This window comes from Kryptolebias marmoratus, linkage group LG11 (assembly GCF_001649575.2).
Source record: "Kryptolebias marmoratus isolate JLee-2015 linkage group LG11, ASM164957v2, whole genome shotgun sequence".
In the NCBI taxonomy this organism is placed as follows: Eukaryota; Metazoa; Chordata; class Actinopteri; order Cyprinodontiformes; family Rivulidae; genus Kryptolebias; species Kryptolebias marmoratus.
This window is the reverse complement of record NC_051440.1, coordinates 16,280,897-16,304,315: the sequence shown is the minus strand read 5'-3', so window position 1 is coordinate 16,304,315 and position 23,419 is coordinate 16,280,897. Positions and strand designations below refer to the sequence as shown.

At 39.9% G+C, this 23,419-nt stretch overlaps 1 protein-coding gene across 1 annotated transcript; it reads right to left on the bottom strand.

The window, feature by feature from the left end:
* Positions 1-734: 734 nt before the first annotated feature.
* Positions 735-21,329, bottom strand: b4galnt3b (beta-1,4-N-acetyl-galactosaminyl transferase 3b). Its single transcript, XM_017406228.3, has 20 exons — positions 20,808-21,329; positions 15,571-15,626; positions 15,382-15,465; positions 12,360-12,455; positions 11,429-11,519; positions 10,602-10,702; positions 10,445-10,512; positions 10,107-10,185; positions 9,914-9,980; positions 9,587-9,721; positions 9,359-9,468; positions 8,093-8,193; positions 7,063-7,130; positions 5,787-6,969; positions 4,951-5,210; positions 4,059-4,212; positions 3,904-3,976; positions 3,663-3,816; positions 3,414-3,540; positions 735-2,292 (listed from the first exon to the last, which is right to left on the bottom strand). Exons 1-20 carry the CDS (start codon positions 20,947-20,949, stop codon positions 2,181-2,183), a joined length of 3,261 nt encoding a protein of 1,086 aa, XP_017261717.1. The 5' UTR covers positions 20,950-21,329; the 3' UTR covers positions 735-2,180.
* Positions 21,330-23,419: the final 2,090 nt, after the last annotated feature.

Below are 23,419 nucleotides of genomic sequence, written 5' to 3'. Positions count from 1 at the left end.
TGATGCTTACTTTGCCCATTTTCTTACTGTAAATAATAAACAAACAAAAACAATTGCTGGACCATATATCTATATACACTATACACAAAGAGTTAGTCTTTCTTTGCTAAATGTGACATTATTTTCTTGGTAAAGTCCATGACCAATGTAGTTTAATTTTACCAATTTATTGCTGTAAATACTAAATTTGAGTAATTTTTTTTTTTTTAAGTCCCCATACAATTTTTAAGTGCAGTGCAAAACACAAAGTGTTTTGCATTTATAATGATTTACACAAGAAGAAATCCAGTACGATTACACCTGGGGACAGTGACTTTGCTGAAAACCTTCAATGACACCAATATGTTGCGGGTGTGAATGTGTTGATGTATTACTGAAAAGCACCGTGCCTCCCAGATGTCACATTAAATCGCCAAGCCTTTGTTAAATATACTTTAAGAAGACTGGATTGGTTGTACTTCAGCAGTGAAACAGTTCTCTTGGAGATCAACCAAGTAACTTAAGAAAGTTTACCAAAACTTCGAGCCCAGCGTGCACAGTCAAGTTAAGACAGATAACACAGTTAACAAAAACACAACCTAACAGGAACAACATTCAAACGTACTAAAAATAAATCACAGTATGTCCACAAGCATAGCAAACTGAGAGCGTTTAGGCTTTTAGAAAAATTAAGCCTAAATGTTTTAAATCAGGGAAGTCTTGGCATCTTTACAAAAAGACACAGACACAAAAGATAGCTTGTAAAAATGTATTCTTCTGATTTGTTGAGGCAGTGTGACATGTACCTGAGAGAGGGGAGAAATGTAATATAAGGCAGAGTGTGATCCCCAACAGAGATGAACTACAAATATCAATTAAACAAAATAACAGATTTGTAAGTAAGATAATAGGGGGAGAAAAGGGGTTATAGAAAATGTTAAGAAAAAATTAAAAAGGTGGGCGGAATTATTAATCAAAAACAGACATCTTTACTGATATAAACAACAAAGGGAACTATCAGTGTCACTGACTGGCAGCATGGCACAACAATGCCTTCAAACTGGAATGTGGACAGTAAAAGAAATGTCAACATTTTTAAACAACAAAATAAATAGATCTTTTCACAAAATGTACACGTACGATCTGCACTGATGGCAGCAAATGTATGAATTACAGCAAAAAGTTATTTTAAAAAAGAAAAGATGTCTGAAGTACAGCAAAGAGTCATAAAAACCAAAACTCTTACCTGGAAACATGAACAAAAAATACCTTTTTTCTGCTGCAGTACTTGAACAAATAAAATAAACTAAAATAAACACTCCTGACAAGCATATTAATCAGTAAATTCAACTTTTAAGTTTCGTCTAGAAACAAATAGAGGTCATTTTACAAACTAATCTTCCAGAGCTTATCTTTGGTGAGCAGCTAATTTTGGTCCATTTCTGTGAGCAGTAACTGATTGTCCCTGCAACCAACAAAACATCTAAAAATCCATCTCATTTCATCAGCTTTTAAAAAAAAGAGTTTAAAAGAAAAGTTATGAAATTAAAACACCTAAATAAAAATTTTTAAACGACCTTTAGTCGTCAAATGCCAGTCACAGTGAAGCTGAAAAGAAATTTAATGAAGATAAACAAACAAAAAGGGCAATTTTAAAAGGTAAACCGAGGTACATGAGTAGGTAGAAGGAAATAAAATCCCCACCACAAATAAACTGATTTAATAAATATTCAATTTTCTGTTTGTTTTTTTTTGTTTTTTTACAACATGGAATAGAAAGCTATCCTTACTGTTCACACATTCATACGTCTTTTTATTTTCTCCCGAAGACAAACGAAACTCTTCCCAGTTCAGGCTCGTGTGCAAGACTGTTAGAATGAAGGACACTTGTGTGTGTGTGCATCCCTGGAGTGTGCGTCGTAAAGTTAAAGTTCAGTTTGGTCTTTGGATCGGGTTGTTTCTGAGCACAGCAGAGTCCCAGCCGGCAGCACCGACTGAGCCGCGCTTCGAGTAGTCAGCAGTGTTTCCAGTGAAATAATCTCTGAGCAGCAGTATTTCCTCTCATAAAGCCTGAGCGAACGAGGACTCTGATGCGCTTCTCTCTGTCGGCCAGCTGTGTTTTTTACAAAGCGCCTTAAAAGTGCTCTGGCTGCCATGGCTGTAACCGTGGCAAAGTCGAGGTGCAGCGGCAGCCGACAAGGTCACCTGTTGCTGTCTAACATCTGCCGGTTCCACATGCCACGTTTGGAGTGATGGTAGTGGAAAAAGTTCCTCAAATGGATCCTCTCCACTTCCAGTCCGCCCTGGAGGATCCTGAAGCACAGAGAGCAGGCGGCAATGAGCTTTCAAACCCATCATTTGAAAGATAAAAATAAAAATCCAGTCAAAACTTGGTTTAAATGGTTGTATTTCTTATGTGGGATGTCAACTTGTAATCACCTTAAACCTGTAACTAATAAATGTACAGAAAAATAAACTACTTTTTACTCAAAAGGGCAGTTTAGACTCAGTTTCTGCGATTGTTTTTGGCGTCTTAAAAACACCTGAAAGAGGGCGAGTCAAGCTATTTTAGAAGATAAAAACAAAAACACATTTAATAAACATATTTATGACCTTGTATCAAATAAAAAGCCAAAATAATATAATGTTGACACACATACAAAACTTGATGAATAAAATGAAAAGCAAACGCAACAAGGTGAAATTAAATGGTAAATGCACTGCATTAAACAGAGCTTCCTTTGGTTTTACTGATCACTCTGTCACATTCACCCTTTCACCTTCTGCTCTTCTACTTGAGCCAGTTCACGAGAAATGTCTGTAGATTTTGTTCTGACTGTATAAAAAGTTTTTCAGCATCTTTAATGTTGTGATAGAGACGTTTGAAAGCACAAAAAAGTGCTTCTGATGAAAATTATGAAAAGAGACATCCGAATAATTTTCTTATGATGAGCATGTTGTTAAATCTCAAGACTCATTTTATCTGTTAAAGTGCTAAATGCACAAAGAACTCTTTTTTTTTTTAAAAAAAAAGCTGAAGTTTTTGACTTTAAGAAAATGTGTTTGAAATGTTTTTATCAAACCATTTTTACCGGATGAATTTTTCCACTCAAACGGCTCTTTGCTCAAATGAGTTTAACCTCGTCTTCAAGCGCATTCACGGAGAGTTTCAGTCTCAAGCACTTAAAATTATTTTAAGATTAGAGTTACACAATTTGTCTAAAAGCTGAACAAGTAATACAACAGGAGAGACCAAAAATGAAAGAATATCATTCACAGCATAAAGTTTGAGTAATTGAAATTTTCCAGAATAAATGTAAGAGCTGATATCGGCTGGTAATCGCTGATATTAGCTGATATCGGCTGATATTGGCTGATATCAGCTGATATTAGCTGTGTATCCAGTCGGAGACGTTGGGAGGTAAGGAACAAACCTGTCGAGGAGCTCCCAGTCCTCTCCTCCCCAGCTGTCCTTGAACTCCTCCGTGTTCATCCCTCCGATCGCGTTCAGGTCAGATTTATAGATTCCCAGCAGACCAAAACCATTAACCTCCCAGTAACCTGCAGACGCACAAGTCAGACACACCTTCAGCACCTTTCAGCTCATCTTTTCAGTTGTCCAGAAAACACAAACTGGTTTCTGTAAAAACCAAATAAATGGGCGAAACTGGCTTCGGGCTCACCTCTGGCCTCTAACAGCGAGTTGCCACAGCCCAGCCTGAGGACTATAGGAGCAAACGCCATGTACCCCTCCACGCAGTGCTTCCTGATTGTGTCGATGATCGAAGGAGGGAAGTGGATGTGGAGATCGCAAAGAAACACGATGCTGTGGTCGTCCTGTGGCAGAATGGAGTGAATATTTAATCATTGTACATCCGTCTATTAAGACATTTAACTTATTGCTCGTAGTGTCGCAGGACTCACATTTATTCGATCGATACCCGCTTGCAGACCCGCAGAGCGCTCAAAGCTCCCACTCAGCTTCACATACTGGTACCTGTGGAATCGCATGTGCACGGCTTTATCGCGAATGCTGCGACGCGAGCTTTGGTTACGGCTGGAGCGAAACGACTACAGACCTGGGGAGCGAGGATCTCTCGAGGGCCTTCCTCACATCCATGTCGGTGCTGCTGTAGTCGGTGATGATGAGGTTGAAGTTCAGATCTCCGGTTTCTCTGAACAGCTGCTCCATGTCTCGTATCAGCTGCAGCACCCACCGAGCCTGGTTTTTAACTGAAGGCAAAATAAACACCTATATTATTGTCTCAATACATAAAAACACTGTGTGTGGTCTAAAACAAGGGCAGATCAGTTAGTTGACTGATTATAAACTCTAAAACACTCAATAAATCCTATGGGAAAAGGACAACGTCTCACTAAGTCTACACAGATCTCTGACACGTTGCCAAAACATAAGCAAACTGAAGCTCTGAAGCATATCACCCACTGAATTTTATGAGTTTTAAACTAAGATCATCTTATGACGATAAGGAATGAAGTTACAGCCGTTTCAGCCAAACCTCCTAAACGACTCTATGCGTTCATGCAAGATCTCACGCGATGTGTCAGTTTCGGAGTATGTGCCGAGGATGACTCTCAGCTCAAGTTTTAGCTCAGATCGCTCAGCGGTGGTGACCGTCCTGAACGGGGTTGACACCAAATGGTAGTCAGCTGTAGATTCATATCCTATGGCGGAGGGTGATAATAACTGAGGCGTCTGTACTTTCAGTTGATTTATCCTGAAGGAAAGATTCAATTTTAACAGTAAAGATGATTTATGCCCATAAAGAGTTTTAAGAAATCTGCTCATAGTATCATGTTAAGACTAATAATTTAAGTATTTTAATTCCCATAAAAGCCAGCCTTCATTGAACATGTACTGACAGCAGTCATCAGTTAAGTCTTATCAAACACTCAATCTGATTTTTTTTTTTCGGACTTCAACGTAAAGATCACGGCTCAAACACGCACCCGGAACAATGAAGTGAACGGTGGCGAAGGGATTCCAGTGGAAGCCCACCGGGTTGCACAGAACCAGCTGAGGGTTGGAGCGCTGGAACCCGAAGTTCCTGCTGCGCGTCCTGCTGTGGCGAATCAGAACGTAGATGTAGCGTGACAGACGCAGCAGCCGGTCGTTGGAGTCCTTCAGCTCCAGATCCAAGAGGTAGCGGTTGCCCTGAAAGCCGTCGACACGCTTCACCACATTAACAACTCGGACCAAAGTAAACCACCTACAGGGGCAGAAATAAGAAGTAATATTAGGAAAATGAACAGCATCACCGGTAAAACTCTACATCTTAGGATCAGCTACACAGAAAACATTGGATAAATTAAAGGAAACAGGTTGATTCTTACCAGTCTGACATGTAATTACTTATCTAAATAAATGTGTATTAACTTAATCTGACATTTACTTTAACTCAACTGCAAAACTGCACAAAACAGAAGAGAAGTGCATGTTTTACTCTGCACTGGATTTCCTAAATCCACTTAATTTGGTCACTAATTTGCTGCAAATGCAAACTCTGACGCATGCCTGCGATGTAATAACTAATGTTCCCATGGGCCTAATAATTTTACTTTATCTTCAATTATGTCACTGTTTCATAAAATAAATAAATAAATCACATGGAGAGAGATATCAATTCAATTTTAGAAAATTTATGTCAAAAATCAAAATGGGGTCAGTCTACATTTTTAAAATTAAACGAAAAAAAACCCACAACCTATTTAAATATTACATATCCAATTCAAGCCGGTCAGACACACACGTGTACAAACACACATGCTTGGAGGGAAAGGCGTACCCTTGATGTTTCGCATTCAGTTGCTCCATGAAGGCGTCGACGATGGGCGCAGCGTCGCTGTGGCGGAGCAGCAGGTTTCCAGAGATGTTGCAGTTCAGGTCGATCCAATCGGAGCGCTGCGCCTGCAGATCCAGGGGGCTCACCTGGAAGGTCTGGTTCCAGTGGACCTGGGTGTCGAACACTGGAGCCGGAGTGGAGTCCTCATCATCAGAGCCTCCTGTAAACGCTCCTCGCTGATCCCACAGAGAGTTCGTCTCCGCCGCCGTTGCGTCCGTCTCGCTGTCGGCCCTGTTAGTGAGACCTTCCTCCCCCACCTGAGCCTCCTCTCCTCTCACATCCGACCACCTTGTCTTCATCTTTCCTTCAGTAGTCAGCTTATAGGTGGGATTATTTAAATCTTCTCGCAGAGGCATATTCATCTCAATCTCTTTGTCCCTGAGAGCTTTTTTGTAATCGGTTTCATTTGGTTTTAGGATAGAGTTTCTCCTGGGAAACGTAAAGCGCCTCGTGACGTCCCTGTGGGACTCCTCGTCTCTCTTTACTAACTTCCACTGATTGGTCCCTGTGGTTGTTTTAAGGAGGGGAGCATCCCTGTCGGGGTTTTGAAACTGCGAGCCTTCAATTTTCTGGATTTGGGTCTTGTTCAGTCTACGAGACCTCGGGATCTCCTGCTCTTTCAGGGCAGCTGGTTGTTGCTTTGCTTTAAACGGCTCTTTGTTAACCTGCACCGATGGGTCAGTTTGCTCTGATTTCTCAAACGATTGGGCTTTTTTTCTCCTCGCAGGTCGAACTTTTCTTTTAGTTTTTTTTCTCTCTACTTTTTTCACTGGAGCTGCTTGTTCCAACTCTGGATTCGAAGCTTGCACCGCCTGCAGGGGGCTGGCAACCTTTCCTGGTTCTTCTTGAGGTTGTGACGCGATGCCTTTCCCTTGCTGCTTCTGAAGATCCTGTGTGTCTAGTCTTCTACCAGGGGGGTTGCCCAGTGGGCTGTTAGTCTCTGCGGTGTCTAAGGAGAAGAGTTTGCGCCTGTATTTCTGGTCGTAGGCATCATAATCATCTCCGTAGTCTCCTAAAAGGTTTTTTTTTATCTGCCCGTCCGTGACTTCCCTCTCTCTGTCATTGGCCTCATTGTCAAAGCTGTCCCCCTCGTCTTCGACGGACGTCGTCCTCTGGAAACCAAAGTCTACCATTCACCAAAAGCAGAGTCAGAGATGCAGACTGAGCTGGTTTGATAACACAAACAAACTGACTGAAAGAGAAAAGAAAAGTAAAATACCTCTGCCTGCGTTTCCTTCTTTCTGCGTATTTAGGCGGTCTAATCTCATGTACCTAGAGAAACCAAACCTGAAGGACAAAACACAGAATTATCTTTTCTCTGTAATAAAATACTTGGAAACTGTTGCATTAGATGCAATTCGAAAACATAAAAGCGATTTCTTGTAAACACCACAGCCTGACTTGTAGATATAAAGATAAAACTAGATCTAGCTCAACCTTTCTTCTAGTTGTGTGTATTTTTTTTTCTATTAGGGACAGAAATTTACAAAAAAACTCTTACAGTACTGTGCAATAGTCTTGAGGCTTTTGTTAATATTTTAGTTTTAAGGAGTTAAACTTTGGAATTATTTTAAAGCGGTTTTGATCAAGATTTCTTTCCAAGTTTTCCTTTAGACTTTTGTTGCTTTTACACTCATGTTCAGTCGTTCCTGACCATTTTTCAGAGCCATCTCCAGTCTGTATGTTAAGGCACTTAACGCTTATCCACAAATCTTTCAGGATTTCTTTTGCCAAGACATGATCCGGTGTTGAGGCGACAAGTAACACACGACTTGGCAAAGAATCTATTTTTAATAAAATTTTAGGTACCAGCAGTACGTCACCAAGACACAACACATTCTCATTACTTTAGCTGAATCCACAAAAAAACGCACAGTTTGACACTAAATAACATTTTAACACCAAAGAGGTGAGTCTCAAAGAGATGTTAGCTGAAAACTTGGCATACAGCTGAAGATCAGCTGAAGGATGATGCATCCGTCAGGTCCTGTCAGGAGTTGTTTCCTGTTTCTTAAAGACAGGACTTCCTGATACTGTTCATCCGCTGCAGACATATTTATGAAGTTTGATATGATCATTCATGAAAGGCCTTCATAAAACCTAAAGAACGACTGATACTTTCAAGGATTGCAAGAAAGTTTGGATCCTTGGAAGAGAAACATAAACAAATGAAGGGTGCTTGATTTATTTTTAGTTTTGCACAGTACTGCAAATCTCTCTTGGCTCATGTTCCCTCCCAAAACACTCACATCTTTTTGTAGTAAGCACTCCCAGGATAGAAGCAGTTGTTCTCCGACTCCATGTGCGTGAGGCGAGTGTAGTCATTTGGGTAGATGTAGGACATGTGGACCTAAATTAAAATGAAGGTAAAAGAAATATCAGACGTTACAGTTAAAGGCCGTAAAGGTTTACAGATGTGAAACACAGATCAGGCAAAAAATAAATCCAAATTAAAATAAGCGCACTTTAAAATCTATTTGTCAAAAACTTGGTGTGCTCCTACATGTGACCCTTATGTCACCTCCGACAAGGAAGTTCTGTTTAGTCTGTTTGTTTGTCTGTCCGTCAGCAAAGATCAGGTAAAAACTAATGACCAGATTTGGAGGAAATGTTCAGGAAATGTTGGGGTTGTCGCAAAAAACAACGGATTCAATATGATCCAAAGCTCCCTGAGTGCTTCTAGCTAATAAATGCTTGATTTAAAGATCCAGCTGAGGCAGTTCACCGTCCAATATAAACCAATCTGCATTGAGAAAAAATAGATCTTATATATTATATATATACATCTTAGAATTATCACTAGAAAGGATTACAGTCACCCACCAAGTTGACCCATCAAATACATTATTTCATCAGTTGAAGTTATTGAAGTTCTAGGATTTGGTCGATTATAGTATCTTATCGGTTATATAGGTCTCATAAAAACATATTACCTTTAAATATTCAAATAAATTTTCTTAAAAGAGAGACTTGTTATATTTTTAAGGGGATCTAAATGTTTGTGAAATCTAAATTTCAGACTAGGTTGAAGGAATGGTGCACTTCAATCCAAGGAATAAGATTATGGAATAATCTGGAGAGAGATGTCAAAAATGCCAGATCAATGTGTGCGTTTAAGAGAATGCTAAAAGTTGGTCTATTGATGAAATATGAAATTCCATAATGCATATCTATATGAATTGCTCCTTGAGAAGGAGTTCACGTTTTTCTTTTTTGTTTTGTTTTTGTTATTTGTAGATTATTATTGTTTGAATTTATTCTTTGGACAAAAAGGGGCAGATATTAAAAGCTAAGGTCTTGCTAAGTTTAACTTTAATCTAAAATTTAGCTTTTGCTTCAGAAGAAACAATATATATATATATATATATATATATTTATATATATCTTAAAATAAAAGCATTATCTGCCTTTTTATGTGTAAAACTGGACAATTCTTCTGTATCCTGGACCTTAATGGGTGAACAGTACAGAAAAGTGGAGCCCTTTAGCCCTTCATACTACATATATGTACATACAAACTGGAGTCCTTGGTACCGCTGCAGAGGGAAGTCTTTTATTGTGTAGCTGGGTTTGTACACGCAGTCAGGCAGAACACCTTTGAGGAACTTCTTGTTGATCAGCGGCACTAAAAACAAACCCGACAACGAGTTTTGAGTCATCGTTACCTCTCACTTTGTAGGTAAAATGAAACAACGTGCTCAGCGCTAACATCCGGGCTGACAGGAAACGGCGCAGTCTCTCACCTTGGTAGAACGCATCTCTCGGGTCTTCCCTCAGCATGTCTGCTGCGGCGCTGCGCTGCTTGGAGGGGGTGCGTCGGTGGCTCGCAGCTGTCTGTGGTATGTGGTCCACGTCGCTCATCATCAAGTTTGACTCATCTGGGTGACAAAGACCCGCAGGATTAGCGTAAGAGAAGTGCTTAGTGCTTAATGTACCGAGAAAAAAAAGCGGTGACTTGCAGATTTTTTTTTTTTCCTTTAAAGCCAAACTGTCGCGCAAACATGATTTGATTCAGAGTTAGAGTGAAGATTAGAGCCATGAACGTGCAGCTGGAAGGACGCGACACTTACCAACGTAAAGAGAGATGTGCTTGGATTCAATCTGTGTAAACATGAAGGTTTGGTGCAGGAGCTGCCACTGAGAGAAAACAAACAAATAAAACAACAACAAAAAGATGCATTTCTTCCTCTTTATGCCCACATTAAGGAGTAAAGTCTGAGCGACGGAGATCGAACAAATGATACGAGCTCAGAAATCACTTACTGTCACCTCCACGTGGTCAGTCCCTCTGTCGTTCTGCTTGTGAAGAACTTCAAAAAAGTATCTCCCCTTCGCAGACAGCCTGTGAGACAGTTCAGATTCATCATCAGCGCTGTAGATCTGTATCTGGCTCCGACTCTACAGCAGCATTTTGATCCGATTAAAATCGACCACTTCCTTCACAGCCTCTTGAGGCTGATTTAGCAGACAATGTCTTTTCTTTACAAATTAATGGATTGCTTAGAAAAGAAACTTTGCAATGGCAGTGTTTTTTTTCCCCTCAATATTCTGTATGAATTATTATTCTGAGATTGAAGAAATGAACTGCTGTCAGGACTCACCTAACCGGTCTGGAGGTCTGACTTGCATATTTCTCGAACTCACCCGGAGCGGTCCATTCCTTCCCGGTCTATAAAACAACAAGACACGTGCGCACAAATGTCACAGGGGAACCTGCTGCGAGGAAACCACTGGCAGTCAAGGAGGTGGCGCTCATACCTTCCCAACCCAGGCCAGCAGCTGCACGTTGAGTGGGGAGTGGTCTGAGCTGAGCCACAGCTCAGAGTTATCGTCAGAGCTCAAGGCGAACACAAAGTCTCCTGACAGGAGGGGGGAAATAAAAGCAGGGGGATTAAAATACAGACCGAAGACGAGCAGTCATCACACTATAAATATTATAGCACATAACAAACTGAAAAAGTGATGCTGAGAGCTGAAATCTGCTAAAGAAGCTGAAGCTGACTTGTTAAAGCTACAAGAAGCAACGCACTACCTAAAAGCTAAATGTAGCAAAAAGCTAGCTAGAAGTTAAAAGTAGCAAAAGACTAAAAGTAGAAAGATAAAAGTGTAGTTAAAAAAAAACCTAGCTAAAGTGTCAAAAAATGATCTACAAAAAAGTAGAAGAATGGTAGCTTAAAGCTAAATGTAGTAAAAAAAAAAAAAGAATAGCTAGAAGCTGAAAGTAGCAGAAGGATTGCTAAAAATAGCAAAAGCAAGCTAAAAGCTTAAAGTTGCAGAGCTGCAGCTAAAAATAGCAAATGATTAACTAAAAGTTAAAAGGCTGCTCAAAAGCTAAAAGTAGCACAAAAATGAAAACATTATCCTGAAAGACAACAATGTTTTGGGGAAATTGTAGAAATCTCGATGTGTTTCTATGGGGAAAATGTCTGAAAATGAAGTTAAATATTTTGAGTTTAAAAATTACAAAAACTTAAAGTCATAGCCCCCATAATGAGCTGAAAAACAGTATAATGTATGCAGAAAAAGTTAAATTGCAAAAAACCTACAAAATAATAATAAAACGATGCAGAGTATGAATAAAGTACCATCAGCATATGGATGTAAATAACCAAATATCCTTAGCCCGTAGTTGGTCCACTGAGGAGAGACGGCCAGTTTCTGCACCGTGGTCCTGGACTGAAAGAGGAACGGCAGAGACACAGAAAATCAGGCTCGCTGTTGGCTCAGAGTCAGATCATATTTCAAGTCCTGGGACATGAGGATTTTGCATGTAGATGAAGAATGCACCTCTGATGGAAAATATGTGCAAGTGTGAATTTCTCGATACTAGATGGTGCAGGAAAACCCTGCTTGGCAAGGTGCATTGTAGCAAGCTGAACAGAAAAGAGTTTACTGTCAGTTCAGGTACTGTATGTACAAAATGTTAACTACAGCTGAACGATATTAGAAAAACCTGCAACGTGTAATATTATTGTTTAGCATTGATATGACCAATTCAATTCCAATAAATCCGTATTTTCTTCACTTGTCACGTTATCTCCTGTTATCACTATCATATAAACCATTTTAAAAGATTACAAGAAAAGTTTGACTGCCTGAAAGTAAAATGAAAAGAAACGAAACGTGTTGCCGCCGCATTTCATATCAAAGGTCTAAATTAAGATCTTGCTCTCTGTCGATGCTCAAACTATGTGCTGGGGGTGACTCTCAGACCACCACATCAAAGTTTAGCTCAATACTAGTAAAACTTCCTGAGACATAGCCCATTTTTTAAGTTTACTAAGGTCAGTTAGGTGTGGCAGCCATCTTGAATTGGGCTGACTCCATCAGTCGTACATGTACATCCACTGATTACTTTCCCAGAGTAAAATAAATAAATAAATAAACAAAATCCATCCACTAGCTTGTGAAATATTATGCTATCAGGGATTGCATAATCTCGAGATGAGAGTGTTAAGTTCCTGTTCAGCACAACAAAGAAGATAAACATCCTTGGCTGATAAGAGCGTGACTCACATGTGGATATAAAGGGTAGTGCAGGTTTCTGTGCAGGTCAGCAATGGAACTGCCGCACCAGTCCTCGAACACATGCAGGTTGGCCCGTCCCTTAAACTGCAGGAGGAGAGACACGGGTGATAAAAACACCGAGTTGTGTTTGCGGCAGCAGGAGAGCTCACCATCTGGCCTCGGCGCTGAGCAAACTGAACCCAACAAACACACACTTCCTTGGATACCACTTGACAGCGCAATGAGAGGACCACTGCATTCACCTGCCACTTCAGTCCTACAATCCACACCACTTAATGCATGTAAACAGATTATTCACAGGGTCAACTAAATGAAAAAAAAAAACAGGATGAAAGAAATTCATTGTTGGTGATCCTGTTTGTGTCTGAAAATAGAAACAAATTCAAACCTTTCCTGCATGTTTGTACAGCCCCGATTCTGAAAAGGTTGGGATGTTGTGTAACATGCAAATAAAAACTAAATTAAATGATTCGCAAGTCTCATAAACCCATATTTTATTCCCAGTGAAACATGGTAAACATATCACATATTTAAACTAAGAAATTGTGCATTTTTTAAGTAAAAGAATAAGGTTATTTTCTATTTGATGGCAACAGCATCTGAAAACAGACAGGACAGGTGCAACAAAAGGCTGTAAAAGTTAGTGCTATGGATAAGAAACAGGTGGAGGAGCCTTTTGCAACTAATTAGGTTGACTGGCAACATGTTTTTAAGAGGACTGGGCATAAAAAGAGCATTTTAGAGAGGCTGAATCTGTCAGATCTAAATAGTTCATAATATCATCAGAATATTTCTAGAATCTGGAGAAATCTCTGAGTTCAAAGGACGAGGCTGAGAGTCATTATTGGATACCTGTGATCTTCAGGCCCTCAAGCATTGCTGCATTAAAACAGATCTGATTTTGTTATGGACGTCAGTGTATGGGCGCAGAAACGCTTCTACAAATCATTGTTCACAAACACAGTTCACCGTGCCGTCCACTATTGCTGCTTAAAGCTCTATCAGGCAAAGCAGAAGCCAAATATGAACACCATCCAGAAACACTGCTGTCTTCTCTGGACCAGAGCTCATTTAAAATGGACTGAAGGCAAAGTGGAAAACTGTTCTTTTTGGAAATCATGGATGCTTTGTCCTCCACACTAAAAAGGAGAAGGACCATGCAACCAGTTATCGGCGCACGGTTCAAAAGCCTGCCTCTCTGATGGTATGGGGGAGCATTGGTGCCTCTAGCATGAGCAGCTTACACATCTGAAAAGGCACCATCAACGCAGAAAAGTAAATACAGGTTTTAGAACAACATACGATTCCAGCCAGATGACGTCTTTTTCAGGGAAGGCCTTGCATATTTCAGCAAGACAATATAAAACTACATCCTGCATCCATGACAACAGGATGGCTTCATAATAGAAGAGCCCTGCCTGCAGTCCAGAACTCTCAACTGAAAACATTTTGCGCATCTAGAAACAAAAAATCCAGCGAAGACCCAGGACTGATAAATGGCGAGAATCATCATCAGAAGAACGAGACAACATTCTCCTCCAAAACCTCCAGCAGCTGCTCTCGGTTCCTAGATGTTCAGACTGTTGTTAAAAGAAGAGGGGATGTTTCACAGTGAGAAACATGGAGATGTGTGGCTGCCATCAATCTCAACTTACCTTTATTTTTCAAAGAAAAGAATGGTATAATTTATTACTTTAAACAATAGATATGTTTACTATTTTCCATTGTGAATAAAACATGGGATTATAAGATTAACAGATCATTGCAGTCTGTTTTATTTACATTTTACAGAACAAACCAATGAACCAACAGGTAGAATAAAAGATACGACAAGTGGGTGAAGATGGAAGTCAAACTTCTCTTCTGCACCTCAATAAGGGTTTATTGGAAACAATGGAAAGGACACACATGCTGTCTGTTGAGGCAGCAGGGTTTCAGCAGAGGCCCAGATGTCCTGTAAACATACACCTCTGTGACATCTGCCAAAGAGGCCATGTTATCTGATCTGCGTGCATGTTGGTCACTGAACCAGGACGAGATACTGACAGTCAAAGCTAAGAAACCCGTTGTGGTGTGGTTCATCTGGTTTCCTCTGTGGGAAAACGCAACAGTTTGCTGCCATAAGCAAAGTTACGGTAGTTAAAGATTAGCTTGAAGTTCAGACGAAGGGCTTTAAAATAATCACTCAAGATTCAATCACTGTTTCTTGTAATATTTAAACCCCCCTTTTTTTGGTTCCATTTTTTTGACATAACAGATCAAAGCTCAATGAGCTCATTTTCTGTAAAGCTCATCTTTACAGTGCATTTTGGTCATGATAGTTCTGCTAAAACTCTTTTTTAAATCAGCAGCAAGACAGTCTGTTGTAGTTCTGTTACAGTTTACCAAATTTGTCCAAAAACATCATCATCTGCCTTTGCCTTTCGACAGCATGCATTAATCAACTAATAAAATGTAACCACTGTTTTTGTGCCAGCTGAATGGTGTATTTCTGTCTCCATATGTGGAACAACAGCAACAGTTTTTTTTTTTTATTATTACGGTAACACTTTCATTATTCGCAAAGGAAAGTTTTGTTGAACACTCCTCTGTGAAAGGGGGCGTGCTACTTTGAGTTTGTGGTTCAATGCGCATTAGAGTTTAAAATCTGTTAAAGTGTAAGTTTGAGATGCATTTGCATAAACACGATCTCAGGAAGCATGGGAAGCAATTAAGTGCGGTTAAAGCTAGAAGCACCAGCAACTTCCCTTCAACGTGAAACATGAGGTGCAAGCTACTGGCTAGAAACACAGAGCAGCTTCTTATAGCAGAAATATGACGACACCGACACAAAGCAGTGGGAGCTGCTGAACACTGGTGGAACAGAAAGAAACAGTAAACAGGCGAATGCACTGAGCTGAGAGCAAAGCGGGCAAGTTCAGGCAGGTTATCCAGAGTGTAAAGGAGGTGGGGTATAGTATGAAAGCATGCAACCAATGTGCACACGTGTACAACATCCAAACACACAAACCTCTGGTTTCCAAGTTTGTGGAGTGAAGCTGGAGGTCCAGGTAGCCGAGTCCTCCACTGAGTCTGATTGGTCATTTCCTTTCCCCTAAAAACACATTAGGCACGGTTTAGCTTTAGCTCGGTTCCTTCTAGCCTACTTTGCACAAACACAAAGGCAAGCATCGCCGCACTTTCTGTCTGCTCTCCTTACCACTTGGTTAAGCATGGCTCTCCTCCATTTGCTGCTATCAGCATCGGGATTCATACCTGCAGGAAAAAAAAACAAAAAACAGGCAAGCCATCAAAGCTCTGCGGGGTTGATAGGTAACTGATTACAGAACGTCACATTCGAAGGCGATTTGTGATTTACAAACTTTACAGGGCTGGTCATTCAGCTGGTGAACATTCGGCTCATTCAGGAGAAGGGAAGATATAAGTTTTTGTAACTTCTGAACTTTTCAAAATAGTTAACTTTATTTACCAATATTTTACCCATAGAAATGTATTTAAATCTCTTCAAAGAATAAATCTTTCAAATACAGTTTTCTTTCAAATCTACTTCAGTGTACTGGCTTTACTTTCGTCTTCTTATGCTCCTTCTAGTTAATGTTCGGCTACTTTTAGCTGCACTTTTAATACGTTCAGCTCCTAGCCTGCTAACCCTTCAGCTGCTTTAAGTTTCCTTTTGTTTTTTAGCTACTAGCTAACGCTTTGTTACTTTTAACCAGCATTTGCCACTTTTAGCTAGCATTTTTGCTCCTTTTCTTTTAGGTAGTGTTTGGCTGTCTTTAGCTTTAAGCCAGTTTTCTGCTTCTTTTAGCTTTAACAACTCAGTCCCAGCTTTTTCAGCAAAGTCCTTCAGCACTCAGCATTCACTCGACATTTTCACAGAAAAAGTAATTTCTGTAGTTGGTGAATTGACTTTTATCGTCTCACGTTAAGTTGAAATTGAAAACCTGCCACAAATGACAGGTGGTATATTGAAAACAGTTCTAAAGTACATCCATTCTTTCAAAACTCCAACCGTCACCACCAAAATAACTCGCTTGGCGGCTAATTTAGTTTCCATAGCACAAGTGGCAGATTTAAATTTCCCTTATTCCACATGTTTTCTCTCCATTTCTTCCATGTCCCCGATGAGTCACACCCTGCTTAGATTCGCAGCTGACGATGGGTGTACTTAACCCATCTTAGCCAGGCGCAAAGAAAGCTCTGCTGTGACACTGTTTTTGACAAAAATATTTAACATTCTGGCAGTCGCAGATATATTCCATCTGACCTCCTCTGTCGTCGCCTGAAATTACAGGGCGGCGGGCGCTTTATAATAGGGCTTCACTGTTTGGCTTTGCATGAACTAGTGGTTGTAGCGAGTGAACTGGGGTTTACAGTGGTTAGGAAGGTCTGTCATTATCGCTAGGGTGGAGATCTCCAGGCGCACACCCCTGAGACACGGAGGCCACTTCTGGCAGCACCAGTAATTCTGTAGAGCAGTGGAAAAGCAAAATGAAATACTTGACTTTACAAATGAACTTAACTACTCTTCATATCTTGCTTTTTTTGGGAAAAACTCAGTTGCAAGTAGCTACCAAAGGTTGATTAATAAACACTAGTCAATGTTTTACAGGTTTGGCTTTGCTGCTTTTTCTGTAAGCAGTTAAACAAATACTCAAAATCAGAAGGATTTGGGTGAACACTAATGCATTTGTACAGGACTTTAAAAAAAGTGTGGCTATGTAAAAACAAACAAAACACAGTAAAATATATAATAATAATATAATGAAAATGTCATAGCCTGGGTTGTTTGTATTTTGATAAGTTAGTTCCACTTTATTATAAAACTTAAAGGGATAGTCCGGTCATTTTTGAAGTGATGTTTTGTCAAATCGTTATCACTAGTTAGTACCTCATCAGACCACGGGGTATGAAGAAAAGGGCAGAAGTCTTCCTCCAAGCTAGGCTAATGTCTAGCAAACAGGAGCCTGTTTTATGTTGTTTTTCCAGGCTTATAAAACAGTTGCTTGTGGTGGCGTCCTTTTACGACAGTATGACATTTTTAAATTTTGGAGAAAGATGTGTGAAATGTGAAAGGGCAAATAACAGCAGAAGCTAGATGCTTCCTCAGCACAGTATGGGGCACTTCCTGTAGGATTATAATGTTAACTCTGCTGCTATAACTGTGTAATGCAAAACTGACGGCGGTGTAAATTCTTATTAAATAGCGCTTGCACGAACTGTTATAAAACTGTTGAGACTGGAAAGATTTTATCCACTTGGGCCTTGCTTAGATTAGCCGTTAGCTCGTCTGTGGGGTCAAAATTAAACTATTTCTTTAAGGTTGTTCAAAGAGCCGTCTACGTCAAGCAAAATATCAACTATTCACCAGACTCCACTTCAAATGATGGGACTACCCTTTTAATTTGAGAAAAAAACTGAATATTACAACCACAGTTACTTTAAGAGCAAAATAATTTGTGCGGAGGAGTGTTTCATTCCAGCTTGAGCACAGGACAAATCTTTGTTTGAAGAAACAGGCAGGGCAGAAAAATCCTTTGGCGTGGCAAAGAACAACCCTGATTACAAATGCGCAGCAAGTTAAGTACACGGATCATTATGCAGGTTTGCGCCATCGCTGGTTAATGATCAAGAGAAAGCTTCATACCCACATCCTCAGAGAAGTTAACCAGAAGAGACAAACCCCTGGTAAGCCTCGAGAAAAAAATAACAAAAAAAAAAATCACAGAGAAAACCGGTTACAGACAGGTTTCGTACCACTCAGCGAAGGTGTAAAACAAAGCTCTTAAACCCTGCGAATCTGAAATGAAAACGTGTGAAAATCTTGAAGAAGAGCTGATTAGTTCAGAACGTATCACCTCATCTGTCAAAGGGTGAAACTGAAATGCCGATTAGTTTTCTTGACAGAGGAAATCGAGGTTTAAATGTGTGTTTGCACAGATTCTGAATACGATTGTAAACATGTGATCATTCAAAAACAAGATCTCAACTCAGGAGAGGAAAAAGGGAAAAAAAAAAATCTAAAAGCGGGTCGATGGAGGCCTGAAAGAAAGAGACCAAGGAAGACAAACTGATTGCAAAAGATTGTTTTCTCACTGTAATTTAATTCTTTTGTATGTTCATTTCTTTTCAAACGGATAAAACAGGTGCACTATTTATTAAAAAGACAAGAAAAACATTACACTTTACAGTCTGTAGCATTTCAGCCGTGGGCGACAGTGTAATTGTCTGCTGTCTGACCGCTAAAAATCTCATGAAATAGTGGACGGATTTTATTGAATCTCTCATAAAGTAATCACTGGATGTACGTCTACAACTGATTAACTTTTAGAGTCGGCCCAGTTTAAGACAAGTGACTTTTACAAACACAAACATGGCTGTAACTCGGTCAGTTCTACAGATATTGAGCTAAAGTTTGGGGTGGTAGTAGCTGAGAAGCATTAACAACACATACTTCGAGCGCAAGGTCTCATGTACAATCGTGCCCAACGTTGTTTATTTAAGATTTGATAAAAAAGCTAAAAATACCACAACGGTAAAAGACACTGGAGACGGCCTGGACTCTTATCCTGAACTCTACTGTAACCTTCTGTTTTGTCCAAAGGCTGAAAATATAATGAAATCTCCCACCCACAAGGCAGCCATTCAAGACATTAACTGCAGTTATTCTGACTTTTCTGCAAATGTTAAACCTTGAGTCTGTGCACGCTCCTGTAGCAACGTGCCCTGCCAGGCTGGATCCGTTTGCTTGTCCAGAATAAAGGCATGAGAAATAATTTTAAAAAAAAACAAGACTGCAGCCTTATCTATTCTAGTTTTATGACAACATGAATCAATTTTCAACCTAATTTCTGACTTCAGGATAACAACGTGTTCCTACAAGTTAGAACTGATCTGTAAAACAGGTGTTAATGGTGATAATTTGCTGCACTTAAAACATTATTACATCATTTTAATTAAAGAAAAGATCAGCAGCGATAAAACCTTTTGGAACAATGAAGCCTTGCCACAGGTAGGAATAAGTAATTTAAAGAGGAAGTGACTTATCAAGATTTAAAAATGAGGCCAAATGAGTCCAACTGTCTTTACCACCTTTTATTTTTATTAATGTACCAAAAAAAAAAGGCTTATATCCTCTTATTCTAAGACAGATAGGACAATGTATCAAAGTATAAAATGTAAATTTAAAAAATAAAGTAAAAGCTTTCCCCAAAAGAAAAGGTCTAAATGGGATTTAAGTGAAAATAAAAGGACTATCTACTGTAGTTCAGTAGCAAAATGTTTCTCCAATTTATGCCGAAAGTTTTAGTTTAAATCTTTTGTGCAGGGGTTCTGTGGAAAGGTTAGTCTAAATGAGCCGATCACACAGCTGCATAGAGCAGAGGATTCGGAAACACCCATCACAACAACTTCCAGTAAGTCCCGTAAGAGAAGACGGGACTACGGTTAATGTATGCATGTATGTGTACATATATAGGCAAGACCAGTAGGCATCTGTTCACACGCCGAGGACTCGGCTCAAAGCAAATGAGTCACAAACGACTGCTTCTTTCTTGTGGGCAGACACCAGATTGCTGCTCTTATCTCCATCCATTCTGCAGAGGCAGTGGTATCCTTGTGTCACCGAAGCAAGTGTGAGAGCAAGGCAGCAAACGATAACACGACGTGTGAAGATGGTGGAGGGCAGGAAGTTTGGTTACCTAGTAAGAAACAAGATTTCCTTCTGAGTGTATACGTGCAACCTGACCTCCTGACCTTCCCTTCCCCCATTCCTTACTAACTTTGATGCACAAAGACCTACTTTTTTCCCCCCCTTTGTAATTCAGCCAGTTTTCTCCCACTTCTTTTACACGTGAACGATAAGTTTAAACAACTAAACTGATCATCAACTCACATGCCGTGGATGCTTCATGTGCAGCCGCCTAAACGTGTCCTTTTGGCAATCCATTTTCAAATTAATGAATGAAGGATAAACAGTAAACATATTAGTTGTACTTCAATAAAAAGGTATTCAAGCAATATTCTGTCATTGCATTGACCACAACACGGAAAGGTGTCTCTAGTTACACCAGAATAAACCACATGAAACACTGTCACCCTGAGAAGAAATGCTTCAACAATTATTAAGATGATTGTTTATTTTTAAACTGTGGTAGTCTGCAGTGTCATGATACTTTCTGTTTTTAAATGACGTATTAGAAGCAGTTCACCTTTAAATGGCTTTAACTTAATTTCTTATTTAAGAAGTTCTCCTGGTGTCATTCTTAATTCATGGTTTCTGCTTTGCCTCTTCCTTTCTGCGCCTTTAACTGTAGTTTTGTGCAATCTTATGTGTTGCACCTTCCAGTTTCTACATTTTTTTTTTCATCGCTGCAGTGAGTGCCGTGTACCGTCTTTATGATGAACGTGAGCGCGTGCAGCCACTTGTTGACTCACCGGTGTCTCTGCTCCATGGCGCGACGAGCAAGGCTCCGGTCAGCAGGATCGCTCCGAACACGACCCGTTTCCCATAGCGCCGCAGTTTCTTCAAGGGGAAAAACGCCGCGATCATCTTGGCTCCGGTGGGAAACTTTTCCATCCTCCTCCCGAGGTTCTCGTCCGTCACTTCGCCCCCACTTTGTTGGCGGCAGGGACCCCGGACACGCCGCGAGTTCGATCCCCGGTGGATGCTGCTTTTCACCACCGATATCCTGAATGATAATAATCCCAGTGCGAAAGTCCCCTCCCGGTGGCTCGCATCCCGCTAATAATAATAATATCAATATTAATATGAATAATTTAAAATAAATAAATCTCTGACCTTGCACAGCTGGTAATCTACACTTTGATCACTCTCGACCATCTAAATATTTAAAGGAGTTTCCCTTTCCTCTTAATCACGGAGCGCTAGTGTCCTAACCTCTTCTCCAGCTAGCCCTACACCGACTGAAACACACACACGAAGCACCACAATGAAGAGTGAAATCTCACACCAGCTTCACTCCTATCACCACAGTATCAAGTCCGACAAAACATGTCAGAAAGCAGCCCGGAAACGCCTTCAGCGTAAAAGCACGTCACAGCATAGAGGCGGGGAAAAAACAACGACATTTCATGCATACGTGCTTAAACATTTGGAATTGAGTTTTTAAAAGTATATCATAAGCAGCAAAACTGTCTTTTTTATGTTTAACTTCAATACACCCGTGCGAGCTTCCTAATCTTTTCATTGGTTGATTTATTTTTGAAATATCGGACCGGAAATGCTAAACGCTTGCTAGCAGTTAGCTTAACGCTAGTGACTGAAAGTTTAAGGCATAAACACGAGCAAAGACCAGGTGCAAGCCCCGCCCCTTACCTTCAGACTCACCTGGAACAGGTATGTTGATAAATAATTATTTTGATAACGCAAGAATTCACTCGATAATCTTATTACTGTGTATTTGTGTTCTGTTTACCATGAAAAAAAAAACAATTAGTCCTTTGCTAACTAGGCTAATGAAACATCTTGTTATCTGGACCTGACCAGCTTTTAAATTTGTAATGAAAACGTGCTGCTAGATGCTATTTTAGTCAGGAGTGTGGTGCTATCACTGTCAACCTAACCTCACTGTGCAAAAGTCTTAAACCACCCCTATTTTATTTATAGTCTTGAGCAATAATATCTCCAGACTTTCTGAAGCTCTTTCAGAGTTTTGTTATTGAACTTTCAGCCACTGATGTTCTGTCCAGGCCTTGTGTTGTGTCAAAAAGGTGCCTAAAAGGGATGAACAGTATCTGAAAGTCATGTCTTTTAGGAAAAAAGCTGAAAAACCCTGTTAAAAACAAATAAAGGGCCTGGGAGATGCATCATCCTTCAGTACTGTATGTCAAGCTGATAGCTCTTTAGGAATGTACTTGTTGATGCTAAATATATTTTATGCATTTGTATTTTTCATAGATTCGGCTAAAGAAATGGGGATAAATGGTGTAAAATGCCCAAAAGATCCTTCTTTAAAACATTGCTTGCTATGTGTAAACACAAGCTCACCCCTTGAGTTTAGGGCCTTTATATGTCTGAATTATTCACAGTTAGGAGTTAGATTACTCAACAAACAAACAAAAATCTCTCTGAAAGTGCTCCGGTGCTGGGCTCGGCCCGAGCCCACAGACAAACTTTAAAAGGCTTTCGAAAGGACCCCAAAACCTACTGACCAGAGCACTTTAAACCAAAAAGAAACGAGGAATGACTCAAGACTTTTGGATAATACTGGATATTCATGTCAGCGTTTTTGTTACACAACTAGTAGTGACTTTAATAAATGATGAACTGATGTCCCAATTGCACATTTCAAATATTTTCTTTGAAACGAGGAAGGAGCTCTTTGTGAATAATTAAATTAGTTTCTCCTCCTTGTTTATCATAAACATGTGAAGACGAGGCAGACGGAGAGACAGAGCACTCCCTTAAGAGCTCTGTGACCCTGAGAGATGATTAAGAGATCAAATGAAGTACTTCTGATTTACAGGGAGGAAAAAAAAACCCACCCCAACCTGCTGCCTGAAGCAGTTACAGCCTTGGTAATGTTCATAAAACATCACCAGGATTTAAATATTAGAGCCTCCTAAAAGAAAAAAAATAGTAGTGATTTATCTTAAAATGAGCCATTAAAATTCTTACTGATGCCGTGAGTAGTTTTCCAGTCTGAAAACATATGCTGTGGTTGTGGGAAAGATGTTCTAATTTTATGAGATTTAAAAAAAAAAAATGGATGTCCGACAAACATCTAAATACCTAAAGATGTTTTGGAACTTTCAAAAGAGTATTTAGAACCGTTCAGGATGTCACTGAAACCTGAAGAACAGGTTTGAATCATCACCTGAGGAAGAAACGTGATCAAGATCGTGACTTTAAAGCACTTAGAAATGTACGCTGCTCGGTCGCAAAACTCACAGCAAAACGGGTGTGCTCAAGACAGAAAGCTTTTGACAGATATAAACGCTTGTTGTTGATTTTAATCAGGTAACACTGGAAGTGAAAAACCACAAGAGAAATCAAATTCAGATTTGATGTGACCACATTTTGCTTT

Bases quoted from the DNA above. Each gene is read 5' to 3' on its own strand.
- b4galnt3b (XM_017406228.3), bottom strand. From the start codon at position 20,949: ATGGAAAAGTTTCCCACCGGAGCCAAGATGATCGCGGCGTTTTTCCCC. The intron at 15,627-20,807 runs GTGAGTCAACAA...TTTTTCCTGCAG, and splicing joins GCCATGGAGCAGAGACACCG to GTATGAATCCCGATGCTGAT. The intron at 4,213-4,950 runs GTGCGTGTTTGA...TTTTGCCTTCAG, and splicing joins CGTTCACTTCATTGTTCCGG to TTAAAAACCAGGCTCGGTGG.